Here is a 26,416-nt window from a genome sequence, read left to right on the forward strand (position 1 = left end):
ACATCTGCATACAAACCTGGATTACTTTCTCACCTACTATTCCATATAAGTCACAATCCAAGAAATGCATCTGGGGTCAGTGAACATTAGCAGCTGTGGCACTGTTACCACAGCAGCTCCTGGTGAGTCATAGCTTCTTTTCAGGAACCTCTGCATCTGACTTTGCCACTCCTCACACCAGCAGGTGGGGTTTTTCCCTCTCCTTTGAATTTGAGCTAGCCATGTGATATATTTTGATCATGTACGTGGCAGAAGCGACCTTGGGTGACTTTCAACACCAGGCCATAAAAGGCTTTGGAGTTTCTGCTCTCGTGGAATACTTCTTCAGGATCACTAAATAGGTCTAGCCTACTAGAAGAGAACCTAGGTGCACCAGTAGATCACCATGACCATGAACTCCAAGCAAGTGAGTGAGGTCATCACGGACCTTCCTGTTCAGCCAACTCTCGAGCTTAATGAGCCCATGAGTGAGCCCAGGCAAAACCAGCAAAACCACGGAACCAGCCCACAGAACCATGAGAAAGAGTAAGCTGTTATTGTTTTCAGTCTTATATGTGAGTGGTTTATTACACAGCCACAGTTAACTGATTCAGTAGTATCTACTGGAATTTGAATGCCAGTGCTATATTGAGAAAGAAGCTCTAATCCTTTTAGGTCCCTTTCCTTGCACATGAAATGTCAGCTTGAGTGTGTGGTGATGGTACGCTAGGAGGAACTGGAGACTTTCAGGTGCGGGACATAACCCTCCGGGCTGGTGTAAATGTTGTACCTCCTGGAGGCTCAGAAATACACAGACGACTTTTGGAGAGTCATCTTGGACTTGCAATTCTAAAAGCAAATTCACTTTTAAAATGATGTGACAAATTGAAAGGATTTTTAAAAGTTCAAAATACATTGTTAATTGCTCAGGAGCCTTACAATAAAGTCCAAAGTTATCTTCTAAAAACAACTCATACTAGTAGAGAATAAATCTGGCAGCAAGCTGACAGATAATGGTGTCTACTCTAAGGAAGTGTGTTAATGGTTGCAGTGGTCATCATGGCTCTCCCAACAGCCACTATAACCCTCCCTTACTGTATCCCCATCCAGGTCCAAGGGTGGGTTCTGACTGGCCTAAACTAAGGCAGTCCTCACTGTTGTATTATTTACAGGAGTAGTTAATACATGTAGAAAACTATAAAAATCAGAACACGTTATGGGCTGAATTTATCCCCCACCATTCATACATTGAAGTCTTAACCCCCAGTACCTCAGAATGGAACCATATTTGGAGATAAGGCCTTTAAAGAGATGATTAAGGTAAAACGAGGTCATATGGGTGGATCCTAATTCAATAGGGCTGCTGCTGCTGCTGCTAAGTCGCTTCAGTCGTGTCCGACTCTGTGCGACCCCATAGACGGCAGCCCACCAGGCTCCCCTGTCCCTGGGATTATCCAGGCAAGAACACTGGAGTGGGTTGCCATTTCCTTCTCCAATGCATGAAAGTGAAAGGTGAAAGTGACGTTGCTCAGTCGCGTCTGATTCTTAGTGACCCCATGGACTGCAGCCTACCAGGCTCCTCCATCCATGGGATTTTCCAGGCAAAAGTACTGGAGTGGGGTGCCATTGCTTTCTCCGACAGAGGATTTACTGGCATTCATCACTGACAGGTACAAAAGTGGGAAAGGCTTTAGTTTGACTAGGAAATTCAGCAAGTGATCAGGATAATGGTTCCATTTCTCTGAGAATTTTTTTTTAACCTGTGCCTCCTCTTTGGGCTAGCTTTGCCCTCAGGCTGATCTCTCCTATGGCCAGCAACTTTAGCAAGAGCCCTCCACCTCCAAGGAGGAAGAGTATCTACTAATCTCTGGACATGTCACTTACATGAGCCCAATAAATCTCACTTAAAGTTTCTTAACTAATATGATGTTTCACAAATATTCCTTCATTTAATCAAGAGATGGCTCTGAGGTTGCATGCGTACTAAGCTGCTTCAGTTGTTTCCGACTCTTTGTGATCCCATGGACTGTAGCCTGCCAGGCTCCTCCTCTGTCCATGGGATTCTCCAGGCAAGCATACTGGACTGGGCTGCCATGCCCTCCTCCAGGGGATCTTCCCGATCCAGGGATCGAACCCACATCTCTTACATCCACTGCATTGGCAGGCGGGTACCACTAGCCCCACATGGGAAGCCGTCTATGAGGTTAAGTACTATTATCATTGCCGTTTTACAGGGCTTGAGAAAAACAAGGCTCAGAGGTTACATAACTTGCCTCAAGTTGTTTAGCTGACAACATTAATAGTAACAGAACCAGAAGAGAACTTAGAGCTCCCCAATTCCACAGCTGACACTCTTGATCATGACACTCACTTTCCCATGTACAGAGAAAGACCTAGACAGGGGTCAGTAAACCTTTTCTGTAAAAGACTGAGCAGGAAATATTTCAGGCTTTCAAGCTACATTAATATGTCACATATTCTTTGCTGTTACAACTCTTTAAATGTTAAAAAACAAAAAACAAACAAAAAAACCCCAAAGCTATCAGTGTAATGAATGCCACTGAACTTAATAATGGTTAAAATGATAAATTTTATATTATGTACATTCTGTTGTTTAGTTGCTAGGTAACTAACCTGTAGCCCACTAGGTTCCTCTGTCCATGGGGTTTCCCAGGCAAGAATACTAGAGTGGGCTGCCATTTCCTTCTCCATGGGATCATCTTGACTCTGGGATTGAACCCGAGTCTCCTGCATTGGCAGGCGGATTCTTTACTGCTGACCTGCAATTTTTAAAATGTGAAAAGCTGTTCTGAGCTCCTAGTACAAAAATAGGCCAAAGTCAGATTTGCCTGCAGGCTGTGTTTGCCAACCTCTGGAGCATCACTGAGATTTGTATCTTTGATGAACTCAGGACAGCTGCATATTCCCTTGATTTAGCAAATAAACTCTGCAACCTCTATGGGAAAGTTCTGAAACAGAAGCAACAGGCTGCTGTTCAAATTTACAAGCAAAAAACTATTGAGGAGAGCAAAGTCATGGCAGCAGAGACCTCCCAAACCTCCCAGGCTCCTCCAGTCTTCTAGAAGAACTTAACTCTCCTCACTTCAGTTCAGTGGCTCAGTAGTATCCGACTCTTTGTGACCCCACAGACTGCAGCACGCCAGACCTCCCTGTCCATCACCAACTCCTGGAGCTTACTCAAACTCATGTCCATTGAGTCGGTGATGCCATCCAACCACCTCATCCTCTGATGTCCCCTTTTCCTCCCACCTTCAATCATTCCCAGCATCCGAGTTTTTTCAAATGAGTCAGTTCTTCGCATCAGGTGGCCAAAGTATTGGAGTTTCAGCTTCAGCATCAAGTCCTTCCAATAAATATTCAGGACTGATTTCCTTTAGAGTTGACTGGTCGGATCTCCTTGCAGTCCAAGGGACTCTCAAGAGTCTTCTCCAACAACACAGTTCAAAAGCCTCAATTCTTCCATGCTCAGCTTTCTTTATAGTCCAATTCTCACATCCATACATGACTATTGGAAAAATCATAGCTTTGACTGGATGGACCTTAGTTGGCAAAGTAACGTCTCTGCTTTTTAATATGCTGTCTAGGTTGGTCATAACTTTTCTCCCGAGGAGCAAACATCTTTAAATTTCATGGCTGCAGTCACCATCTGCAGTGATTTTGGAGCCCCAAAATATAAAGTCTGTCACTGTTTCCACTGTTTCCCCATCTATTTGCCATGAAGTGATGGGACTGGATGCCACGATCTTAGTTTTCTGAATATTGAGTTTTTAGCCAACTTTTTCACTCTCCTCTTTCACTTTCATCAAGAGGCTCTTCAGTTCTCCTTCTGCCATTAGGGTGGTGTCATCTGCATATCTGAGGTTATTGATATTTCTCCCAGCAATCTTGACTCCAGCTTGTGCTTCATCCAGTCCAGCATTTCCTCATTATGTACTCTGCATATAAGTTAAATAAGCAGGGTAATAATATACAGTCTTGATGTACTCCTTTCCCAATTTGGAACTAGTCTGTTGTTCCGTGTCTGGTTCTAACTGTTGCTTCTTGACCTGCATAAAGATTTCTCAGGAGGCAGGTCAGGTGGTCTGGTATTACTATCTCTTTCAGAATTTTCCACAGTTTATTGTGATCCACACAGTCAAAGGCTTTGGTGTAGTCAATAAAGCAGAAGTAGATGTTTTTCTAGAACTCTGCTTTCTTGATGATCCAATGGATGTTGCAATTTGATCTCTGGTTCCTCTGCCTTTTCTAAAAGCAGCTTGAACATCTGGAAGTTCACAGTTCATGTACTGTTGAAGCCTGGCTTGGAGAATTTTGAGTACTACTTTGCTAGCGTGTGAGATGAGTGGCAAAGACTAGAGATCTCTTCAAGGAAATTAGAGATACCAAGGGAACATTTCATGCACAGATGGGTACAATAAAGGACAGAAATGGTGTGGACCTAATAGAAGCAGAAGATATTAAGAAGACATGGCAAGACTACACAGAAGAACTATACAAAAAAGAACATGACCCAGATAACCAACATGGTGTGATCACTCACCTAGAGCCAGATGTCCTGGAATGTGAAGTCAAGTGGGCCCTAGGAAGCATCACTACAAACAAAGCTGGTAGAGGTGATGGAATTCTAGTTGAGCTATTTCAAATCCTAAAACATGATGCCATGCAAGTGCTGCACTCAATATGCCAGCAAATTTGGAAAACTCAGAGTAGCCACAGGAGTGGAAAAGGTCAGTTTTCATTCCAATCCCAAAGAAAGGCAATGCCAAAGAATGCTCAAACTACCGCACAGCACAATTACTCTCCTAATCTCAGGGAAAAACAGTGAGAAAGAGTTTACCTACAAGGATTATCAGTAGGAAAAGGGAAGATAACCTGAGGTCTTTTTGTCACCAAAAGATAAGTCTCCCTTCCTAGATACTGATTTCATTTTGTATAGAGGAATGGGATTGGAAGAAGAGGACAGAGTCACCCCTGCAGAGCTATTTTCAGGGTCTACAGGTCAAACAAGTGGTTCTAAGTCCATTGGAACTCAAATGCAAGACATTCCTACACTAAAGATTTCCCCAGAGAGAAGCTCATGTGTTTTTATTGGCACCTAAAGCCAAATCCTAACTCTGGAAGCACCCACAGTTGGCCCTCCATACTCATGGTTCACACATCTGCAGATTCCACAAGCCGAGGATGGAATTTTGGGTGCGGGGCGAGCGGGTGGGACGAGCCGCCTGTACTACTCCATTTTACACAAACGTCCGTGGTGCTGCGTGGATTTTGGTATCCAAAGGGTTCCTTGAACAAATTCACCTCAGGTATTGAGTGATGACTGTCCTCACCATGTAAGCCAGGGTCTTACCTGAAGAACTCTGATCCCGGTCTCACCTAGAACTTAAAGGGAATGAGATGCAGCTGAAAGACACATAATGGAAATGATCCAAAGGAAATAAAAAATACCAGACACCAAGAAAATAGAATCAACGTTGCAAAATATCAAGAGTAAAGTTTCAGAGTGTGGACTCTGGACAGACCTGGATTCTATTCTAAATCAGATGCTAGTACTTCCTTGTTGTGTGATCGTGAGCAAGTTACTTAAGCTCTCAGAGTCTCAATGAAGAACTCTGGAAAGAGGATTTTAATAATTCTGTTATAAGATTACTATTAAGATTAAAAGGAAATTATCTATATAAATAACCTGGCACATGACAAGTGCTCAATAATGGGTGACTATTGGCTCAATTGGTGGCTATTATTAAACAGTTATTCTGTTAAAAGTTTCAAGTACCACAGGTTTCACAGGCATCTCCAGGCAGGAAAACTGTTGCTCATGACCTGTACATTGTTTCTTCAAATGGGATTTTCCTTCTCCATTCCTTCCTTATGGAACACTGTTAATAGCTGATTTTTTTTTTTTTCAGTTAATCTTAACATTTAAGTGCATTTGTAAGGAAGATATGTCTAGCCATTACCTAGAGATACCAAGATAATCACGATGGTGTGATCACTCACCTAGAGCCAGACATCCTGGAATGTGAAGTCAAGTGGGCCTTAGAAAGCATCACTATGAACAAAGCTAGTGGAGGTGATGGAATTCCAGGGGAGCTATTTCAAATCTTGAAAGATGATGCCGTGAAAGTACTGCACTCAATATGCCAGCCAATTTGGACAACTCAGCAGTGGCCACAGGACTGGAAAAGGTCAGTTTTCATTCCAATCCCAAAGAAAGGCAATGCCAAAGAATGCTCAAACTACCGAACAATTGCACTCATCTCACACGCTAGTAAAGTACTGCTCAAAATTCTCCAAGCCAGGCTTCAGCAATACGTGAATTGTGAACTTCCAGATGTTCAAGCTGGTTTTAGAGAAGGCAGAGGAACCAGAGATCAAATTGCCAACATCTGCTGGATCATCGAAAAAGCAAGAGACTTCCAGAAAAACATCTATTTCTGCTTTACTGACTATGCCAAAGACTTTGACTGTGTGGATCACAATAAACTGCGGAAAATTCTGAAAGAGATGGGAATACCAGATCGCCTGACCTGCCTCTTGAGAAACCTATATGCAGGTCAGGAGGCAACAGTTAGAACTGGACATGGAACAACAGACTGGTTCCAAATAGGAAAAGGAATTCGTCAAGGCTGTATATTGTCACCCTGCTTATTTAACTTCTATGCAGAGTACATCATGAGAAACGCGGACTGGAAGAAGCACCAGCTGGAATCAAGACTGCTGGGAGAAATACCAATAACCTCAGATATGCAGATGACACCATCCTTATGGCAGAAAGTGAAGAGGAACTCAAAAGCCTCTTGATGAAAGTGAAAAAGGAGAGTGAAAAAGTTGGCTTAAAGCTCAACATTCAGAAAATGAGATCATGGCATCTGGTCCCATCAGTTCATGGCAAATAGATGGGGAAACAGTGGAAAGAGTGTCAGACTTTATTTTTTGGGGCTCCCAAATCACTGCAGATGGTGATTGCAGCCATGAAATTAAAAGACGCTTACTTCTTGGAAGGAAAGTTATGACCAGCCTAGATAGCATATTCAAAAGCAGAGACATAACTTTGCCAACAAAGGTCCATCTAGTCAAGGCTATGGTTTTTCCAGTGGTCATGTATGGATGTGAGAGTTGGACTGTGAAGAAAGCTGAGCGCCGAAGAATTGATGCTTTTGAACTGTGGTGTTGGAGAAGACTCTTGAGAGTCCCTTGGACTGCAAGGAGATCCAACCAGTCCATTCTGAAGGAGATCAGCCCTGGGTGTTTTTTGGAAGGACTGATGCTAAAGCTGAAACTCCAGTACTTTGGCAACCTCATGCTAAGAGTTGACTCACTGGAAAAGACTCTGATGCTGGGAGGGATTGGGGGCAGGAGGAGAAGGGACGACAGAGGATGAGATGGTTGGATGGCATCACTGACTTGATGGACGAGAGTTTGAGTGAACTCCGGGAGTTGGTGATGGACAGGGAGGCCTGGCGTGCTGCAATTCATGGGGTCGCAAAGAGTCAGACACGACTGAGCGACTGAACTGAACTGAATCTCAAGTTTTGAAAAATTATTTTCACTCATCTGGAATCACTTTGGAACTAACTCTAAATAAATTCTTTCTGGGCTTTATAGTAATTTTAGAGTTACTACCTTCCATTAAGAATAATGATGCTGAAGTAGCAGAGTGCTATGCTGGTGGTTAACACTAAGTGCTTCTAACTGGCTCCCAGAGGGATTTGAACAGCAAGAAGAAAACTTCTGATTAACATTTTCTCAAAAAACAAGTGTTCCAAAATCTGCTATGATTTATCAGCAATTACATACTTCAATCTTCAACATTTTTTAAATGTTTGTTTTAAGAAGCATATAAGCTCATCTTTTACTAATATTTTCTGGCACTGTCAGGTAACATAAGCTTAAGAATAGCTGGGGGAAAATCTTCAGGAATGTAACCACAGTAGATTTTTATAGCAAAACATCACGTTCCAAATCACTGGGATGATAAACAGAAAACAGACTGGAGAAAATATATCCAAAAGTCAGTGATTTTTCTCAGATCTTCCTTTTGATTCCTTTCTCTTTGATCTTATATATCATTTATTTTACTTATTGGGTAAAATAAACAATATATAATAAATAAATGGTACACATTAGAAAAGACCCTGATGCTGGGAAAGACTGAAGGCAGGAGGAGAAGGGGACAACAGAGGGTGACATGGTTGGATGGCATCACCAACTCAATGAACACGAGTTTGAGCAAACTCCAGCAGATGCTAAAGGACAGGGAAGCCTCGCGTGCTGCAGTCCATGGGTTGCAGAGTCAGACGTGACTGAGCAACTGAACAACAACAATAAATTACTTATTGAAATTCTCTGTACAAATGTCTTTTATTACATACATATCAAAGAAGTAAGCTGTAGAATAATCAAATCACTGTATGACTTAAATTTCATTTTACTTATCCTTTCAGAATACAGAAAATAGACCCATCATGACTTGCTTGCATCAGATCTCAGTGGAAACGGTCAAGTTCCTATCACAAATTTTCCCTTCTTTACTCAGTGGAACATTCCCATGAAGGGAGGGTCACAGACTGTGTATGAGGTTGCAGAATATAGACAGACCATCTCCTCCCCGCCCTCCACAATAAATTCATGGCCAGAGGTGGCCATGACTTCATTGACCAGAGTCTGGTATCCACTGAGATAATATCTGCCTCCAGCTTCCAGAGCAAGAACAAAAAAGGTCGAGATACCTTTTCGTGCATTTTCACCAGCAGCCAAGTTAGGTTTATAGACTTCTGTTATGTTGCAGGGGTCCAAGTTAGACTTTGAAAGATTTAGACACATCAAGACTTGTCACAAGTATCTCCCAGAAGCCATTGAAAACAAAAAAACCCCACTAACATCTATTTGCATGGAACCAGCTCACAGCTTTGGCACCACGTGGTGGCAAAGGAAGAATTTCTTAAATGATGCTTCGCAAGCAAACACACACAAACACTACAGAATCTCCTAAAGTGGTACTCCGTGCAGTTGAGACATACATATACGCAACACAGAATTATTCCTTAGTCAAATGCATCCACCAATTCTTTCTTGGTGATTCATAATAGTATACTAAATGCCCTTATGAGTCCCATAGTAAAGCAATCTGAATTAGAATCACTCTTGTTGGCACATCCATTAACATCCTGCAGAAGGACTGACCTAGTGAACGCCAGTTTGGGACGTCTAAGTGTAGAGCAGTGTATGGGCACAGTATGAACAGGGAAGGCACCTTATGGATGGAGGTGGCACTCGTGCAGGTAGCCTTGTTTACAGCACAGCAAATATCCCCTGGGAAATACCCTAATTTTGAAAAGGATTACTTTCTGGGGGTTCAGGATCCCAAATCAATGAGTTAGAGCCATGACCAAGGCAATGTCAAACTATAATAAGAATTATACTTAGGTTGATATGATTACATCAAGTACAGCCCTCCTCCCAGGAATTCAGATTGTACCCATATAACTGATATAGATACAAAGCACAGAATATTGCTACCCCCTCCGCCAGCAAAGTACCTTTCTTTTTCCAGGAAAATACGGCAATCGTACAATATATCATGGCATGTGGTTGAGCTGAGAGCATTACTGGAGTCTCCAGACCAGCAGTTTACGAGTCTAAGCTTCCTCTTGTTATTAAAATAGCCTCCGCAATAATAAAAGAAAACCCACAGTCACATACAGCTAACTCCCTACCTTTTAATTATTTATGTTAATACCTTGCATTTGTAGAGTTTATACTTTACAAATACTAATCAGATTCAAGGATTACGAATAATGGAAAGCTGCAAATAATTACCAAATCTGATTTTAAGCAATGTTTTCAACACATGCTCTCTCCAGAAATCTTCCCCAAACATGGTCTCTACCCTCCCTGCCACTTACAGTCTTCATCCTTAAGAGAAATCTTAGTGTATAGTTATCAAGTTTTATCAAGAAGGTCAACTTAACTTTCATATACACGGCTTTTTCTCTGGCTACCTAATAGCAGTGATACTGACTGAGTGAAAAGAAGCAATGGGAAGAGAAAACCAAAAGGCTCAGGCCTGCAAACAAGATGCACTGTTTGAAAAGGGGAATCTGAAACCCTGTCCTAAGGCCCAGCCATGCTTTCAACGAAGATAACTACCCTCCCTCCAGTTGCACAGGGTGGTGGTTCCATCTGTTTCTTCCCCCAGTGACTCAGTATACCTGCCAAGAACAAGGAGCTTTAAGCCACATTACTGATGCAGTGGTTTCTCTGCCCTCCCTTGGGCCGGGGAGGGGACACACAAACAATACCAGTGTCCCCATTATTTAAAAGAAAAAAAAAAAGTTAGCCAATGTCTGACTTTGCTAATTAAAACCAAATACCATTTCCTATCTATCCAACTAGCAAAAATCAAATTGTCTTACAATAAATCCAGTCTAAGTTAGGATATGTGACTTTTACATACGATAGGTGGAATGAGGCTGATAAAACTGTTTTGGAGAGCAGTTTGGTGTGTGAAAATGCATATTCCATTTCCAGGAATACACAGAGAAACTTGTACACATGCCCAAGAAGAAGTTTATAAATGGTTATTACAGCACAATTTGTAGTAGAGACAAGGCAAAGAAAACAAAACTCTATAATCAACTTCTTCATCTGTCAGATGCGGAATAGTACACTGCAGTAAAGTCACAGTACTGAATTCTAAGCTGCAGTTAAAATAAATTACACTGATCATTTTAGAAAGTTCTTTTAAAACTTGAGTGAGGGGAAAGTACCAAGTAGCAAACTGATATATTAATATAATTTATATACATTGAAATATACACACATGATATTTATAGATATAGATATATACATGTAGCAATACACCTGGGCTTCCCAGGTGGCATTAATGGTAAAGAATTTACCTGCCAATGCAGGAGACACAGAAGACACTGGTTTGATCCCTGGGTCCAGAAGATCCCCTAGAGTAGAACATGGCAACCCACTCCAGTATTCTTACCTGGAAAATTCCATGGACACAGAAGTGTGGCAGGCTACAGTCCATGGGGCCACAGAGAGCCTGACACGACTGAGCAACTAAGCACAAGGACACACATGCAGTAAAAGTTCAGAAACAGACTGGAAGGGTGCGTGTTATCTCCCTGAAGGGGAGAGGGAGAGACGGAACAGAAGACCATGGAAGGATACACAGGAAACTATGACATTTGCAGTAATACTTTACTTACATTTTCCCAAATTATGTATTCAAATATAAAAGAAATATTTTTAAAAAATGGTCTGGGATGGGTATATGGATATTTATTATGTAACCTTACAACAATGTATAAGGTGAAAATGCGTTGGCCAACCCAAAAAGTAGTACCTTCCTGAGTATTTTCTTAAGAACAATGCACTGCAATTTCAAACACATTTTCACGTCCTCATTTTCGTGTGGCTGATGGGAGAGCGCTGTGTGACTCACAATGCTGTTATCAAGGTAACTGTCAAGGATAGCGAGTTTCAATAAAAATATTTGCTACAGTTTCACATTCACTAGGCATCTACAGTTATTTTAAAAGGATAAACTGTAGAAGAAAAACTATTTTTAAATTATATAAGTAATTCTCAGCAGATATATAATTCTCAGTAATTAAAACTTTGTTTTAATTGGTTTCAAGTCTCTCAGAATTTAGGAGTCTTAGCAGAAATGCTGGTTTATCAGAACTATTAAGAAAAGCCATTGAGCTAAGAAACTTTTCCCAGTGACCTTTGCTACCACTCACATGCCAGCATAATAGTGCCAGCCACAGTTACGAGCATGTTTGATGCATTATTCCACTTAATCATTAATAACCCCGTGAGATAGGTGTCACCATTATCCCTGGTTTTTAGACGAAGTCAGCAGGCACAAATATAAAATCCCTTGCCTGAAGCATACACTTCAGAGGTGCTAAAACTGGCTCTGAATCCACATTACCTCCAAGAGATCATAATGACACACCTCAGATGTGAGCATTTGACATTTGAGCGGCATGCAACTGCTCAATTCAACATGTACTTTGACCTACAATCCCCAATCCCCAATTTAACATTTCAGAGCTGCTTCTAGGACATTAACACATGACTTGCTCATTTTACCATTCAGAACATTTGGTTTTCACCAGGGACTATTCTATCAAAGGCCTGTCACACCACTGGAAATCTGAACCACTTAGAACCCTGTGGTTCTAAGAAGGAAATCAGCATCAGGAAAAGGAAATTAGTTTTTGTCAATCTTTCAACTAATTACAGATCAATCATTCTGAATTTTGGCACCAGCACATTCTACCCCTTAAGCATGCTAAGCTTTGTATTGACCCAATATCCTTCATACAGTTTCATACATGGGTGCCTGCTTTTCCCTTCCTCCCTCCAGTCAACATTCTAGAAGAATGAACACTAAGCCTTAGGGTCACATTTGTGAAAACAGAAAATGCTAAATACTACAGATTTGTCCAGGATGAACTATCAATCACAGCCCAAGACAGTTATTTTTTCTATTTTAAATTTTACACTAAAACATCACAGTAAAGTTTTAAGATAAAATATGTTAGAGGAAGACTGAAATAGCCACATATTCAGCCAAGAAATTTCCTGTTACCTAGAGTCAATAATCTTGGGCAGGGGTGGGGGGGGTGCGGCGGGAATCAAACCTGGGACACTGGAAATGACTAGGCAGACCTCCACTGCAATGGTTCCAACAGTACTGTCAGAAGGAAGGAACTCAAATACTAAAAGCCCCGAGCTAAAGGCTTTGCTTTTTTTAACTATTTTATTGAAGTATAGTTGATTTACAATGTTGTGTTAATTTCTGCCACACAGCAAGGTGATTCGGTTATACATACATATATATACACACACATACTTTTTCATATTTTTTTCCATTATGGCTCATCATAGGATATAAAGCTTTGCTTGTGAACACATGACTTGTAACAGTATGTCCTCATTCTTTAACCTTGTTCTTTCCAAGTAATATGGCACAGATTAATGACTGCATTAACTTGGTCATGTGGCATCTATAGTTGTAATGATCAATACGAAATGATCAAGAAATTCTCAGATAGTACCTGGAACATTCAATTTGCTTTTCTTTTATGTATAATGCCTCAAAGAACTGTGCTGCTGACCATGAAGCTGCAGTCATCCTCTGACAGGCTTTATTTAAATCCAATGTTAGTGACCAAAAGCCCTCTTAAATCTTACCTTCTTCCTTCTTTAAAATTATATCAAAGTTCCTCTTCTCTTTTCCATTGTTGAGTTTTAATTAGAATAATACAGGCTATATGCCTTTCCACTTATTTTCTCCCTCGTTACAATAGAGTAGATTATGATCTAAAAGCTAATACAATACATCCTCAATATTCACAGCAAAGTGGCAGAAAGTGTTAGACGTTAAGAGAGGTAGAGTGAATGAGACATAGGGTGAATACCAGCTGTCACATGATTTAACTAAAATGACTGTCCAGCAGCAATCAAGGCTCATCTGATGGTGAGAGAACAGGAAAGTGGAACAGACCTGAGTGCTTTCACATAGCAGTCAGTAGCCCTAAATAAGAGGCCACGCGGGCAAACTCAGAGCCTGCAAAGGTGGCCCCAACTTCATAGCAAGTGCATTGCTGAAATGGCTACCCATGAGTTCCAGGCTTGAAAAGAGGCAAGGGTAAGCCAAGTGAGCTAGAAGGGTACTAACAACTATAAGAACACAGAGGGTTTAGGAACCCAGAGGTTCTGCAGATGATGATGGATTTGGAAGATGTGAGTCTGTGTGTCCAGTAGAAGGATGATCTCACAGATCTGGGAAAACCTAACACATTGTCTCCATGGGGTCAGCACACAGTCGGTGTTTGCTAAATCTGAAGCCTGTGGCTGCCTGGGGGAATCTGAGTTCATGATACCATAGATAGAGCGCTAACAAGTCCCAGCACCAACTTGCACCGCAGCCTGGCTACCTAAATGGAGGTGAAGCGAAAGCTACGAAGCAAAGCAGATGTCCAGGTCACTGCAACTTGTAGCAGTCGAGTGAAGATGATTTTGAAGTCACTGGGTTTGTGAGATAATGCTGTAAAATTGGTGACTGGAAGTGTTGACAAGTGGCCAGTTTGGAGTTCCATTCATAATTCATGCCCAGGTTACTGTGACAGTATTCAGATGGCTAAGGATGACAGTATTCAGCTCAGTATTCAGAGCTGTAGGATAATGGATACCACCTTGGTGGCTCAGATGGTAAAGAATCTGCCAGCAATGCCAGGTTCAATCCCTAGGTCGGGAAGATTCTCTGGAGAAGAGAATGGCAACCTATTCCAGTATCCTTGCCTGGAGAATTCCATGGACAGAGGAGCCTAGCGGGCTACAATCCATGGGGTCGCAAAGAGTAAGAAATGACTGAGGAACTAACAAGCAAAAATTAGAAGGGTTCACTGGAGTATCACAGAAGAATCAGCAGTAACAAGTAACCAACTGGTCAAAAAAAAAAAAAAGAAAAAAGTGATCCTGAAACAAGTCCAGGGTAAAAACTCAGAGTGCTGAAGTTTTGAATCCAAAAGTCTCAGTTGCTACTTTGCATCTGTACAAGTTGCTGACACAAAGGTCTGCACCAGGACCTGTCTACTGACAAAGAACCTGTTTTTCTGGGTCTTGAGGAGGAAAAAGAAGAAAAAGGCTGACGTAAAAACAGTAAAAAGAAAGGCATAAAAGGCCATTTCAGAGGTGGCTTAATGAGATGCACCAAAATGGGTGGGAGATCAGCAGGCACGTGACTAGGAACACACAGGACTGCTAAGTTAACAGCAGCTCTGGTCTCAGAGATGCTTCTTGATCCACAAAGCAGCAGGAAAAAATGGCAGATACTATTGGTCAAAGAACTCAGGGAGGGTTTAAGTAAATGAGGATTTGTTTCTTATGTCGTTCTCTCCCCTGCCACAACTCCTTCCGATGGCAACTTACACTTTCAGTCATGATAGTGAATTTGAATAGTTCCAAAGTAAGGTAAATCTTTTAACACTTCAAACGTGGTGATAATGAGTATACCACAATCTAATAGTGAAGGACAGGGAAGCCTGGCATGCTGCAGTCCATAGGATCACAAAGAATCGGACACGACTTAGTGACTGAACAAGCACCACAAATTAAAGTGAATTATTTTATAATGAGCTTTCAGCATGTCATGGAAAGATGATGGTAGAAGGTGCTTCTGGAATGGTCCAGCACTGGAATTTGCTCTAAGTCAGTCACTGCAGTATCTGCAGGCTCTCTATCACGACTCTTAGCTGTTGGAAGAAGAAAACCAACAACAGCTCATCTCTGCATGAAGGCTAGTGGGACGATGTCTTAACACTGTCCCATCACTAGGCAGGGTGACTCTTGATCTGGTATCTCTGGCCCTTTGCCAGACTCAAAGCCAAGTCCTGGTCCCTGGAATGTTCTGAGGCCTGGACAGCCGTGCTCCCTCATTTTCTCCGGCTGGTGCTGCCAGGGTACCACTCTCTAATCAGTCATGTGACAAGTATTTAGGGACCTTCAACTATGTACCAGGCCTTGTAGGTGCAGGGATACAGTGTAAACAAGACAGTTACAGTCGCTGCCTGCTCAACGTTTAGTCTAGTTGGGGAGACAGACGTTAAATGGCTATTTGACAAATGATCTACAATTTGAAGAGAAGGGACAAGTACCAGATCCTGCGAGAGCCTAGAACATGGGACCTTGCCTGGTCTCTTGAGGAAATGACATTAAAACTGAAGGACAAGCAGGAGTCGACCAGGTTTCGCAAAGTAGAGAGGGGAGGAGAAACCCAAGTGACAGCAGCAGGAGGAAGGCCACAAAGACCCACCAGCCTGTGCTTTTTAGTAACAGCAGCTAAAACACCCAACTCATGCTTGTCACAGTTACAGCTGCCTGACTAGTGAATGAAACGAGACTACCACAGAGCAGCATTAAAGCAACCTAGAACCAATCTTGGTGTTGCAAATACGCATATAGGAAAAGAAAAATGGCCTGCATAACGTTGGCTGCCCCACATGTGAGCGTCTATAACCTAAGTCACTGGTAGAAACCTGCCCACCAATCTAGGACATCTCCATCAAGCAATTCTCACTCACACACACACACACACACACACACACACACACCATATCAGAAGGAAAAATAAACAAATTTTAAGGAAAAAAATTTCCTTTTGATTGGTTTCCAAGATGGCAGAGCGCTTCTCTAGTGGCTCAGTGGTAAAGAACATGCCTGCCAATGCAGGAGATGTGGGTTTGATCCCTGCATTGGGAAGACCCCTGGGAGAAGGAAATGGCAACCCACTCCAGTATTCTTGCCTGGAAAATTCCATGGACAGAGGAGCCTGGAGGGCTACAGTCCATGCCGTCACAAAAGAGTCGACTTGCCTGAGTGACTAAACAGCAACAACAAAAAGCGGGCAGAAGAGCGGTACCACCGTTCCCTTAAAGACCAGGTGCTTCCATTCCTCCCGAGGAAGAACAGGCCTACTCCCTGGGTTGTATTTGAAATAGTAAGTGATCTGACATAATGGCAATTTACTTCCCTTACCTAACATGACGCAATTACAGGGTTTTGCAATGAGCAATCTACCTGATGAGTAACCTACCTGATCAGATGTGGTACATCTGATCCACATGAATAAGCATGGGACAGTGATCCGGTTGCATATGCCTGTGGTGGCGAAGGAACTAAAAAGTCTTCGGAGAAGAGGCAGCCCTCCTGGAAACTTTTTACAAGCAAGTTAAAAGGTAGGAGATCAGACTAGAGAAAAATCTTTCTCTGATGAGGGTGCCAGAAGGGATAAGCATGGTGGTCTTTCTGTGAGCCCATAACCCATACCCCCAAGAGAACATGCTGGTAGAAGTTAACAGAAAATGTGGGGCATAGGACTGCAAATTATCATTTCTGTAACTCTCATTTAATGTACCCCAATTATTTCCCAGAGAGGGTGCTAAGTACTTACATTATTGCTCATTTTCACCACCACCTGTGAGTATCATTTTATTAATTTCTCTTTACAGCTGAGAACCTGAGGCTTGGAAATAATGAGGTTAAATAAATGTGACTTGCCTATTTTCACACTCAATGGAAACTGTGAAAATAATTTTCCTTGGTCTATACTCCTAAGCTGTATTCTCATTTCATACCCCACACTGGACCAAGGACGGTAAATTCTTCAGAATCTGGACAGCATCTGTTACAGTTCTCTCACTAACAAATCAATGCTGGGCATATGGCCTAAAAAAAAAAAGGACTTGCATTTTATAGTCAGCAAAGTGATTTCCATGGTGCTCTGACAACTATTTCAAACACAAAGTCTATGTCCATCTGTGATACACTCTGGGCCTTTGCATCTGAGGTATAATGTGGTATGACTTGCCTTCCGAAGCTAGCAAATCTGCAACCTAAACCTAACACCCCACAGAGGGTCCAATACAAACGGGGCTTCTTCTAAATGCCTACAAAAATCTGAGCATTAAGACGGATCTCTCAAATTACCTGTGTTGCTGTGAAGGTATTCGTTTCTGCTAAAAATATGGTCAAGGTGCCTGCAAGTCACCTGGAAAACTTTTGGCAGCAACAAATTAAATGCTCCTTGAGACATGCTGATGTTAGTGGAAATGGACACTCATATCAATCTTCCAATAAATAAGGTCTAAGATTTATCAGCTGGGAGAGCCTCATCAAATATGTGTTTTTAGTTTTTATGGTTGAAGCAGTCAGCTAAATTTTAGCTCCATCAATTACAGCTCTTAAAACAGGCACACAAGTTTTAAACCTATTAGTTTTAGATAGGAAACAAATTCCATTACATACTCACTGTTCAAAAAAACTTGGTTATGTACGAGTTAAATCATGTTTCCCTAGTATACAGCGATCCATCTATGCTAATTTCTACTTCTAGAACATAGGGATGCCTGAAAAACAGCTACATACAGATACTTATGGAGAATCCAGTGAGTGCAAGCTAGGCATTAGATGTTGTGGCCCTTGTTCCTGGTATACTCTGTTCTTTTTTAAAAAAATATAACTGCTTTGAATAAATATATTTAGGGTTTCTTTAACAAATACAAGATATGCCAATATGTCTAAGATGTTTCTCCTCACAATGGAGATCTTTGGTATTGCTGTTTTTCTAAACTATACTTTTGCCTCACTAGCTGTAAAATTCTATGGCTAAAGCCTTTTGCCTAGTCTTCAAATGGCACAAATAAGAACACTGCGAACAGACAATGGTCCAAGTCTTACAAAACAAAAGAGAAAAAGAAACGAGGAAATGTGTGAGAATGATTCTAGAATGGCATTCACACGTCTTAACATATCACTTCCCTTGAAAAGAAAAAGACTCATGACTTACAAAGAGGACATTACAGTTGTTAGATCACCACCTATCCAATAGGAATATAGACAGTAAATGGTAGATTGTATTTCATTTGGAAACCTTAACTGGCAGAAATTCTACCTTTACAAGGGACAAGCTGAAAGAAGAAGAGTCACTTGCAGGCTCCATCAATACACATTTTTAACAAAATGGCAGGGAAGGGGAGAAGAGGAGCTCAGTTTCTCACAATTACTGTGTCCTGATTTCAAGGAGAAATTTTTATTTCTTTACACTCTAACCTGCGATTAGCTAACAAAAGGGGCAGAAGGGGTTAACCGAGATACTAACAAGTAGTCAACTGATTCTACCTTGTGAACACATACCTGTATTTTTTCAAAGAGAACAATGCATACCATGGTGGAAAGCAACAAACAGCAGAATCCTCAATATACTATTAGATAAATGCAGTGCAGCAGAGAATAATACAATGAACACATCAGATACATCCAAATGCTACACTCCTTCAAAGTAGTTACCTTGGAACGATGATTCTAATACCATCAACATCTTTGAATCCCTGCGTTAGTAAGACCTTTAAGAACCAGAGAAAATTATTTCTGAATGTTAAATCTATCTCCATTCAATAGCTTTCCCTGCATCTGCAAAGTACTTATGACATGGAGTAGACTTGGCCCTTAAGCAGCTTACACTCTGTATGCAGAGGTAATATCATTACATTATCAGCCCTTAATTTCAGTTAATATCCTTGCATTATTTGTACATACTTGTCTTCTTCTCTTAGATGGTTAAACACTTCTGAAAGCAGAAACCATGTCAGTTATCTTTGCAGCCCTTTCAATGGCCAGCAGAGTAATCTGCATAGAGTGAGCAATTAACAAATGCTGGTTTAGGGAGAAATGTCATATTACTAAATAATCACACTGAACTCAGCAAAACTTATAAGGCACTTTGGCCTTGAAACCAATTCAGTCACTGCAATACCTAAACAATCTCTCCTACGCAAGTTATACAGGCAGCATTACATGGAGGCTTGGGTTCTGAGGTGTAAGAGCAACAGCATAAGTCCAGCTCATTCCCAATTACTAAGTGCTATACATCAATAATAAGCAGGCATGTAAAACATTCATATTGCTATTGATTATACGAGAGATATCAAAGGAGAGAAATCCCTCCTTTAATAGTTGATCTAGTCTACCAGCTAACCAAACTATAGCATGACCCTATCAGGTAATTGTGAAGCTACCACTGGGAGTCGAGATGATAATCGCCGTGTTCATCCATACTGATGAACAGAGTACCTGGAAAGGTGCCACTGCCATTAACCCAGGGTAATCCCAAACAGAAGCATTCAGCTTATTCAATTTAGATGCCAAGCTTCTCTATTCCTGGTAATGATACAACAAAGATACTAAGCATTGAAAACCAGGTTGGAACATGGTTGGCTGATTAGATCATGCAGTAAGCAGGAAAAAAAAAAAAACAAAACCCAAAGTTTTTGATTGCTTATCTTAAGGGTTAGACTAAAAGATAAATTGCATGTTATCCTGCTGTGCTGTTTTGGAAATAATATAGAAAATAGGAGTTCATTAAAATGGCATAGGAAATGAGCAACTGGTAAGAATAATATACAGAGCAGGCAATAACATTTAAATGGAAAAGGAAAAATGAAGTTATCTGTAAATCCAGGTTAATGTGCTACTCTGCAGAGAACAGACTGTCTGCTCCCCACTGCCCTTCTTAATAACACATTCATTTCAGGATCAACCAAATCTGGCACCAGGAAGCAATCAAGCATGGACAAAGAGGACAAATTCAGAAAGTCATAGCTCTACGCACTAGAACTGCGTTGTTTAGTAAAGTAGCCGCTAGCCACACACGACCATCTTTAAATTTAACTAAAAAGTAATACAATTTTAAAAATCAGTTTGCCAGCTGTAACAGCCATACTGCAAGTGCTCTTTGCCACATGTGGCTAGTGGTTTATCATACTGCACAGTGCAGACAATATTTCCATCATTGTCCTCCTGATGGACCAAGCTAGACTTAAAAGTGAACATTCCTATTGCTCCTATAGACCTGATGACAAATTCAGAATCGAACAGTCTCACCCATCAAGAATCTCAGACACCCCCAAGATGCCTGATCTGCTTATTTTACTGAATGTCTCCTAAATTAGAGACATTCTGGGATATACAGAAAGTCTGGACATCCTTATCAGCATAGGCTTTTCCCCCCTCATCGTTCACCCTCCCCTCTGCCCTTGGTGTGGGGGAAGGTAGAAAAAACAGAATAGTAGGGGATCAGAAACTCCTCGATTTAAGTCTCTTGCCCAAGAAGTTGCATAAATTGCCAAAAGCAAATCGATTTTAAGAAGCACCTCCGTCCCCTAGCCCTCTTTCCTTTTAAATAAAATCCTAGAGGCAACTGAAAAGAACAGGAGACAGAAAGGAAATTCAAGAAAACTACTAAGGACAAAATGGATGATGATCCTAAATTCCTGTTCTAGGAAACACGGGGAACAGTGCCACAAATCAACAACAACTTCTCCAAAAATCCACAGTGGCCACAATTCAACAAACCCACATCCATTTTTTAAAGCTACCAAATGCCAGAAGGCCAAATGATTTGCTACCAACAATTGAAAAAGGATTGAGTTTTCATCAAGATCTAGTTCATGGGCAAATAAAAGAATCCCCTTAGTCACCTTCTAGTCACACAGCATCAGATACCTGAAGACGGCTGGTCCTCAGGCAGAAACGAAGTCTGACGGTGAAACGAGATCAACTGCAGTAATAAGACTCTACTTATTAGGACTTCCTTGTCTAGCCTTTTAAAGATGAGATTAAAATATACTTTTTGGTTTAGAGAGTTTACATTATATTTCCTAAAAGCAAAGAGATTGATTCCAGAACCAGGAGAGAAAGAGCCAGCTGTCTTCAGACAGTGGCTTCTATGTAAACGCTCATTTTATCACTGCTCAAATATTTCCTTGCTCCTTTGCTATGCTACAGCTCTGAGACACGCTGAGCAAAATGTGATCTCTCGGTGACAGAACAATTTGAACACAAGCTAAAATGTAATCAGAACATAGGAAACAACAAAACTGATCACCGATCAGCTTAATAGCTCATCTGTGTGTAGGAAGGGGGCGTTGCAAGAATGATACTAGAAAACGTAAGCCTTGAAGTCCTGCTTCAAAAATGCACCATGTTGCTGACTAAATGGTGACTGCAGGCCCAGGAGGGTGGCCATGAGACAGCACTAAAGATGATGCAGTACTTGGGATGAAAGAAGTCGGCGAGCTGTTGCTCCATTTCATCCTGATGAAGGGACAGCACAAGAACTGGTCCTCTCCTTTCCATATCCAGCACATTTCAACCTCTATTCAGATGCAGCAGAGTTGCCATCAGAAGTTATAAAACCTCAGGGTCTCCTCCCTGCTCCCCAGCCTTGCCTCCCACAGTCATGTTCGGTGTTTGATTTCCTCCTCTCAGCACTTCAAAATAGAAAAGGAAGTAACAGCTTGACCCTCTGCCCATGGAAATGCTGCACTCTTGGGTCACTCAATCCAACTCATCTCTCTCAAGGAGAAAATCGCCCAATGCACCTACAGAAGGCGGAGAGCTATTCATTTTAACCTTGAGAACTCACATTCCCTCCTCTTGATGAGGACAGTCACTGGTGACTATTTAAGCGAGCAGGTGAAGATTAAAGCTGTCTAGGCCCAGAAAGCACCTTGAGTCAAGTAGGCATCTGATCTGAAACCTACCCAATCTGCAAAAATCTGTTCTCCCTTTCAGACACACACAGCCCTACAGAATGTGTAAATATAACCAGCGAACTGTGCTGGCAGGTCACCAGCACTCCACACAGCGTGCCCCAGAGTCCAGTTGATAAGAGTGCTGTAGGGAGTGTGGGAAACGGGGGGCTGGTCTGGCTCTGACCACAGGGTAGGGCTGATGCATACCTTTTGGTCTTCTGGAATGTCCATTCTTCTGCTGCTCATCTTCCTCATTAATGGTGAATAAACCAAGGGGGACTGGCCTTGCATGGGTCTTCTTCAGTCTCTCTTGTCGGAGAGCTGTAGCTGATCCAGGCATACCGCTGCGACTTGTTTTTTAATTATCAGTATATCCAAAGTATATGCTTATATAATTGCAGCTCCCAGGAAGCTGCTAGTTTCTAAGCTGCCGGTTCATTTGAGCACTTGTAATAGATCCCCTATGGGGAAATAGTGTGCAAACAGCTGACAGATACTACCAGCCTCCTGGCAACTGAGGCCCTGCGGTTCCCCCTCACCTAGCAGCGCCCCCTCCCCTTCGAGCCCCCTCCCACTTACTCCTCACAGGCACGTGTGCTGGCTCAAGCTCGCTCACTCACACACCCATACCCACACCCACACCCTCCCACTCTCTCCTTCCAGAAAAGCCCTGCGAAAGGCACGCAGGGGCGAATGCTTCTCTCCACTGCCTAACCTGCTCAGTCAGATCCCAGCTTCTCCTTCCTGCTCGGCACCTTTTCCCAGTCTTCTTCCTGCTACCACAGAGAAAATATTCAGCACTCAGCACAGAAGGGGAAGTAGGAGATGCTGCCGTGAACAGTTGCCCTGACAACCCTGACATATCCTAATCGAGGAGGGCTGGGAGCGGCTCCATCTTCCCGGTGGAGCGGCAGCAGCCAGCCTGCTGGGATGCTGGTCCTGGGAGCTCGCCAGCAGAGGGTTACAGTGCGAGGAGGCGAGGCCGCCCAGCCGCTGGGCAGCTCCCTCTCCCTCGCAGCGGCAGGAGCAGCAGGAGGGGAGGAGAAATGTCATTCTGCTTGCACAGGCAGCAAGGACTCCCTAGTTGAGGAAAGGGGCTCAAGGTGAGACTGCTTTTGCTTCTTTGGGGGACCAGGTTTTCCATCGTAACAATGTTTGTGAGCCCCTGGATGAATGAAGGCTTGACTGGTACCCTCCAGCTCACTTTACACTCAGTAACACATCCCAGTTTCCCTGACACTCTTAAGACCCCAGAGTCTGTTTAAGTGCAGGCCTGGTGGTACCTGTCATGAGGACTAGCCTGACCATGTCCCTGAGACTCTCCACTGAAGACAGGCAGGGGAGAACTCTGCCTGTTCTCACAGAGACCACAATCTGAAATACTGCTTCTGCAGGTCATGCTGAAGGGATACAAATGAGACACTATGATCCTCCAATGGGCAAAAAGCTGCCTTGATTATATCCAGCAAACTCCCCCCAATTCCCACCACTCTGGGCAACTCCTTACCGGCAGGGCTGAGCAATTCCCAACACTTGACCCAATTTTAGCTCTTTTTTGGACTGATTTCTCCAAAGCACACAATCATGTGATTATTGTTTTCTCCTGAAATCATCTCTCTCATTTTATGAGACTCTCCATTTCTAGGCTGCCTAAAATTTATGCTGTGTGCAAGAAAACCTAAATATACAATAAATGATACTAAAAATGTCAAACTCCAAATCTTTTGTTTCTGCCTTTTAATCAAATTCAAGTTGGCTTAGAAAGTCTGTAGCCATCCTCCCGCCCCCAGCCTACTCTCTTACTTTTTTCTCAACCCCTAAACTTACTATGGACTTCCCTGGTGGCTCAGTGGTAAAGAATTCGCCTATCAATGCAGGAGACTCAAGATATACAGGTTTGATCCGTGGGTTGAGAAGATCCCCTGGAGAAGGAAATGGCAACCCACTCCAGTATTCTTGCCTGGGAAAACCCATGGACAGAGGAGTTTGATAGGCTATAGTCCACAGAGTCACAAAAAGAGTCAAACATGGTTTAGCAACTAAACAACAACAAACTCACTTATCTAAGAGGGGACCCAGGGGTACTAAGGTAAGGAAGACATCCTATCTAAATCCTTGACATGGCAGAGTAACTTCAGACAATTCACTACCCTCTTGGTACCTCAGTTTTCTCCATAAAATTGGGTTTATGACACCATTTGTCTCATAGGATTAGGGGCAAGGTTTAAATGATGGCTGGTGCCAGCATAAAAAAGTGCTTAATAAATATCAGCTGCTTTAATTATATTTTATAATACATTTTTATAAGTAGTTCACTTTTGCTTCATGATTATTTAAGGTGTTTTCAACTGTCAACTGCATCTAGGAATACTTTTGCTATTTATTTACTTATAGTGCCCAGCCTCAGAGAAGGCAATGGCACCCCACTCTAGTACTTTTGCCTGGAAAATCCCATGGACAGTGGAGCCTGGTAGGCTGCAGTCCATGGGGTCGATAGAGTTGGACACGACTGAGTGACTTCCCTTTCACTTTTCACTTTCATGCACTGGAGAAGGAAATGGCAACCCACTCCAGTGTTCTTGCCTGGAGAATCCCAGGGACGGGGAAGCCTGGTGGGCTGCCGTCTATGGGGTCGCACAGAGTCGGACACGACTGAAGCGACTAAGCAGCAGCAGCAGCAGCAGCCCAGCCTAGGGCTGGAAATGTACTAAATGGTTAGCAAATGCTGCTGGGAGAAAAACAACAACAGAAAAATCTTCAGAAATCTTTCCCTCCAAAGGCGGGGAGATTTAATTAACACATTTTGATTTGTGGCTTAGAGAAATGTAGGAAGTTTCAGATATGGGGTTTATTTAAAGTCATGTCAACCTGTGACATAGGCATTTGGACGAAAATGAGCTGAATGGGTCTCAGAAAGCATCTGAATCAGCATCATTTTACATTCAAGGAAGCCCAGGCCCATGAAATGAAGTTCCTTGCACAAGTCAAATGTTACTTGGCAGCAAGTCTATGATGAAAATTTAGATTCCCTTCTTCCTACTTCAATCTTCCTTCATTAATCAGATGATTAATAAACACAGGCCAATTATCATACATAAACATACCTGAAATATTTTCAAATCTATTTTAGTTCCTTCTAGAGAATCAGGCCGGTACTTACAAAAGCAACACACATACAAAGTATAGTTGAAACTACCTTTTGGAAGAGAAAATGAATATCAATGTCTTGGGCAAATGACAGATTTCATTCAGAACATATTCCTCACTCAAATATAGCTAACCACTGAGTTTAATAAAGTACTACTGAAAGAAGAAAAAGGGATCTTCTTCTCCACCTAGAAGGACAACAAAAAACTTTTACTAAGAGTGGTTTTTGACCTCTGCAGAAGGTGTCCAGTCCATTACTTTCAGGGATGGTCTCAATCATTTTATGGGAGAAACGCAACAGCAAAGCAAATACTATATAGCATTTAAGTTGTCCTGACAAGATACAGATTTCAGGAAGGAGTCCTCCTTGATGTCTGTGGCTGCACTCAAGGTTCCCAGCAGAATGCAGGTCCTGGGGAAGAGAGATCACAGGACAGCCCAGCTTCAACACTCAACCCAGGCAATCAAAAGTCTTCCTCTTCTGTGAACTTCACTGCAATACCCCTCAGTGAGGGAGACGGAATTGTTCCTGCTCTAGCCTGAGGGGTCTCCTGGAAAGTTTCAATTTGTCTCAAAATGTGAAAACCACTAAAATGGCTGTTTTGTTTTGCTTTGTTTTTAAAAGAATACAAGTTACATTTAAAATCATTTTTGGGGGGGCGGGGGGAAATGAGAGCCTACTGAAGGAGGTCAGAGATTGCCACCATCACTCAACTCATAAGGCAGTGTGGTCTCAAGTATAGGAATATAAGAACCCAACAGCTGGCAACATGTTTAACTTCCTGTCTGACACTGTGCCAGGTGCGTTAGATATGTTATCTTGAAAGTCAAAGTGTTAGTTGCTCTTTGGGACCCCATGCACTATAGCCTGCCAGGCTCCTCTGTCCTGGATTCTCCAGGCAAGCATACTGGAGTGGGTTCCCTTCTTCAGGAGATCTTCCTGACCCAGGGGTTGATCTCGGGTCTCCCACATTGCAGACAGATTCTTCACTATCTGAGCCAACAGGGAAGCCTCAAAATATTTATTTAGTTGCACTGGGTCTTAGTTGCGGCATGTGGGCTCTAGTTCCCTGACCAGGGATCGAACCTGGGCTCCCTGCATTGGGAGAGCAGAGTCTTAACCACTGGATCACCAGGGAAGTCCA

General features: G+C 42.3%; 1 protein-coding gene and 1 non-coding gene across 7 annotated transcripts in view; both read right to left on the bottom strand.

Annotated features, from left to right (window-relative positions):
• MAP7 (microtubule associated protein 7) overlaps positions 1-26,416 on the bottom strand; it is a 176,518-nt gene that overhangs the window by 129,072 nt on the left and 21,030 nt on the right. For 3 of the 6 annotated variants that reach the window (XM_070796252.1, XM_070796247.1, XM_070796246.1), the window contains exon 1: positions 22,332-22,651. The exons of 1 other annotated variant lie outside the window; for it this stretch is intronic. In XM_070796252.1, coding sequence (XP_070652353.1) covers positions 22,332-22,464 — 133 coding nt within the window. In that variant the 5' untranslated portion in view covers positions 22,465-22,651. Of the gene's footprint in view, positions 1-22,331; positions 22,652-26,416 lie in introns of those variants that run through there. 2 more of the 6 variants (XM_070796253.1, XM_070796248.1) reach the window with 2 other exon arrangements.
• TRNAG-CCC (transfer RNA glycine (anticodon CCC)) lies at positions 26,338-26,410 on the bottom strand. The gene has a single exon. It is a non-coding gene; the product is annotated as a tRNA-Gly (tRNA).

This window comes from Bos indicus, chromosome 9 (genome assembly GCF_029378745.1).
Source record: "Bos indicus isolate NIAB-ARS_2022 breed Sahiwal x Tharparkar chromosome 9, NIAB-ARS_B.indTharparkar_mat_pri_1.0, whole genome shotgun sequence".
Taxonomy (NCBI): Eukaryota; Metazoa; Chordata; class Mammalia; order Artiodactyla; family Bovidae; genus Bos; species Bos indicus.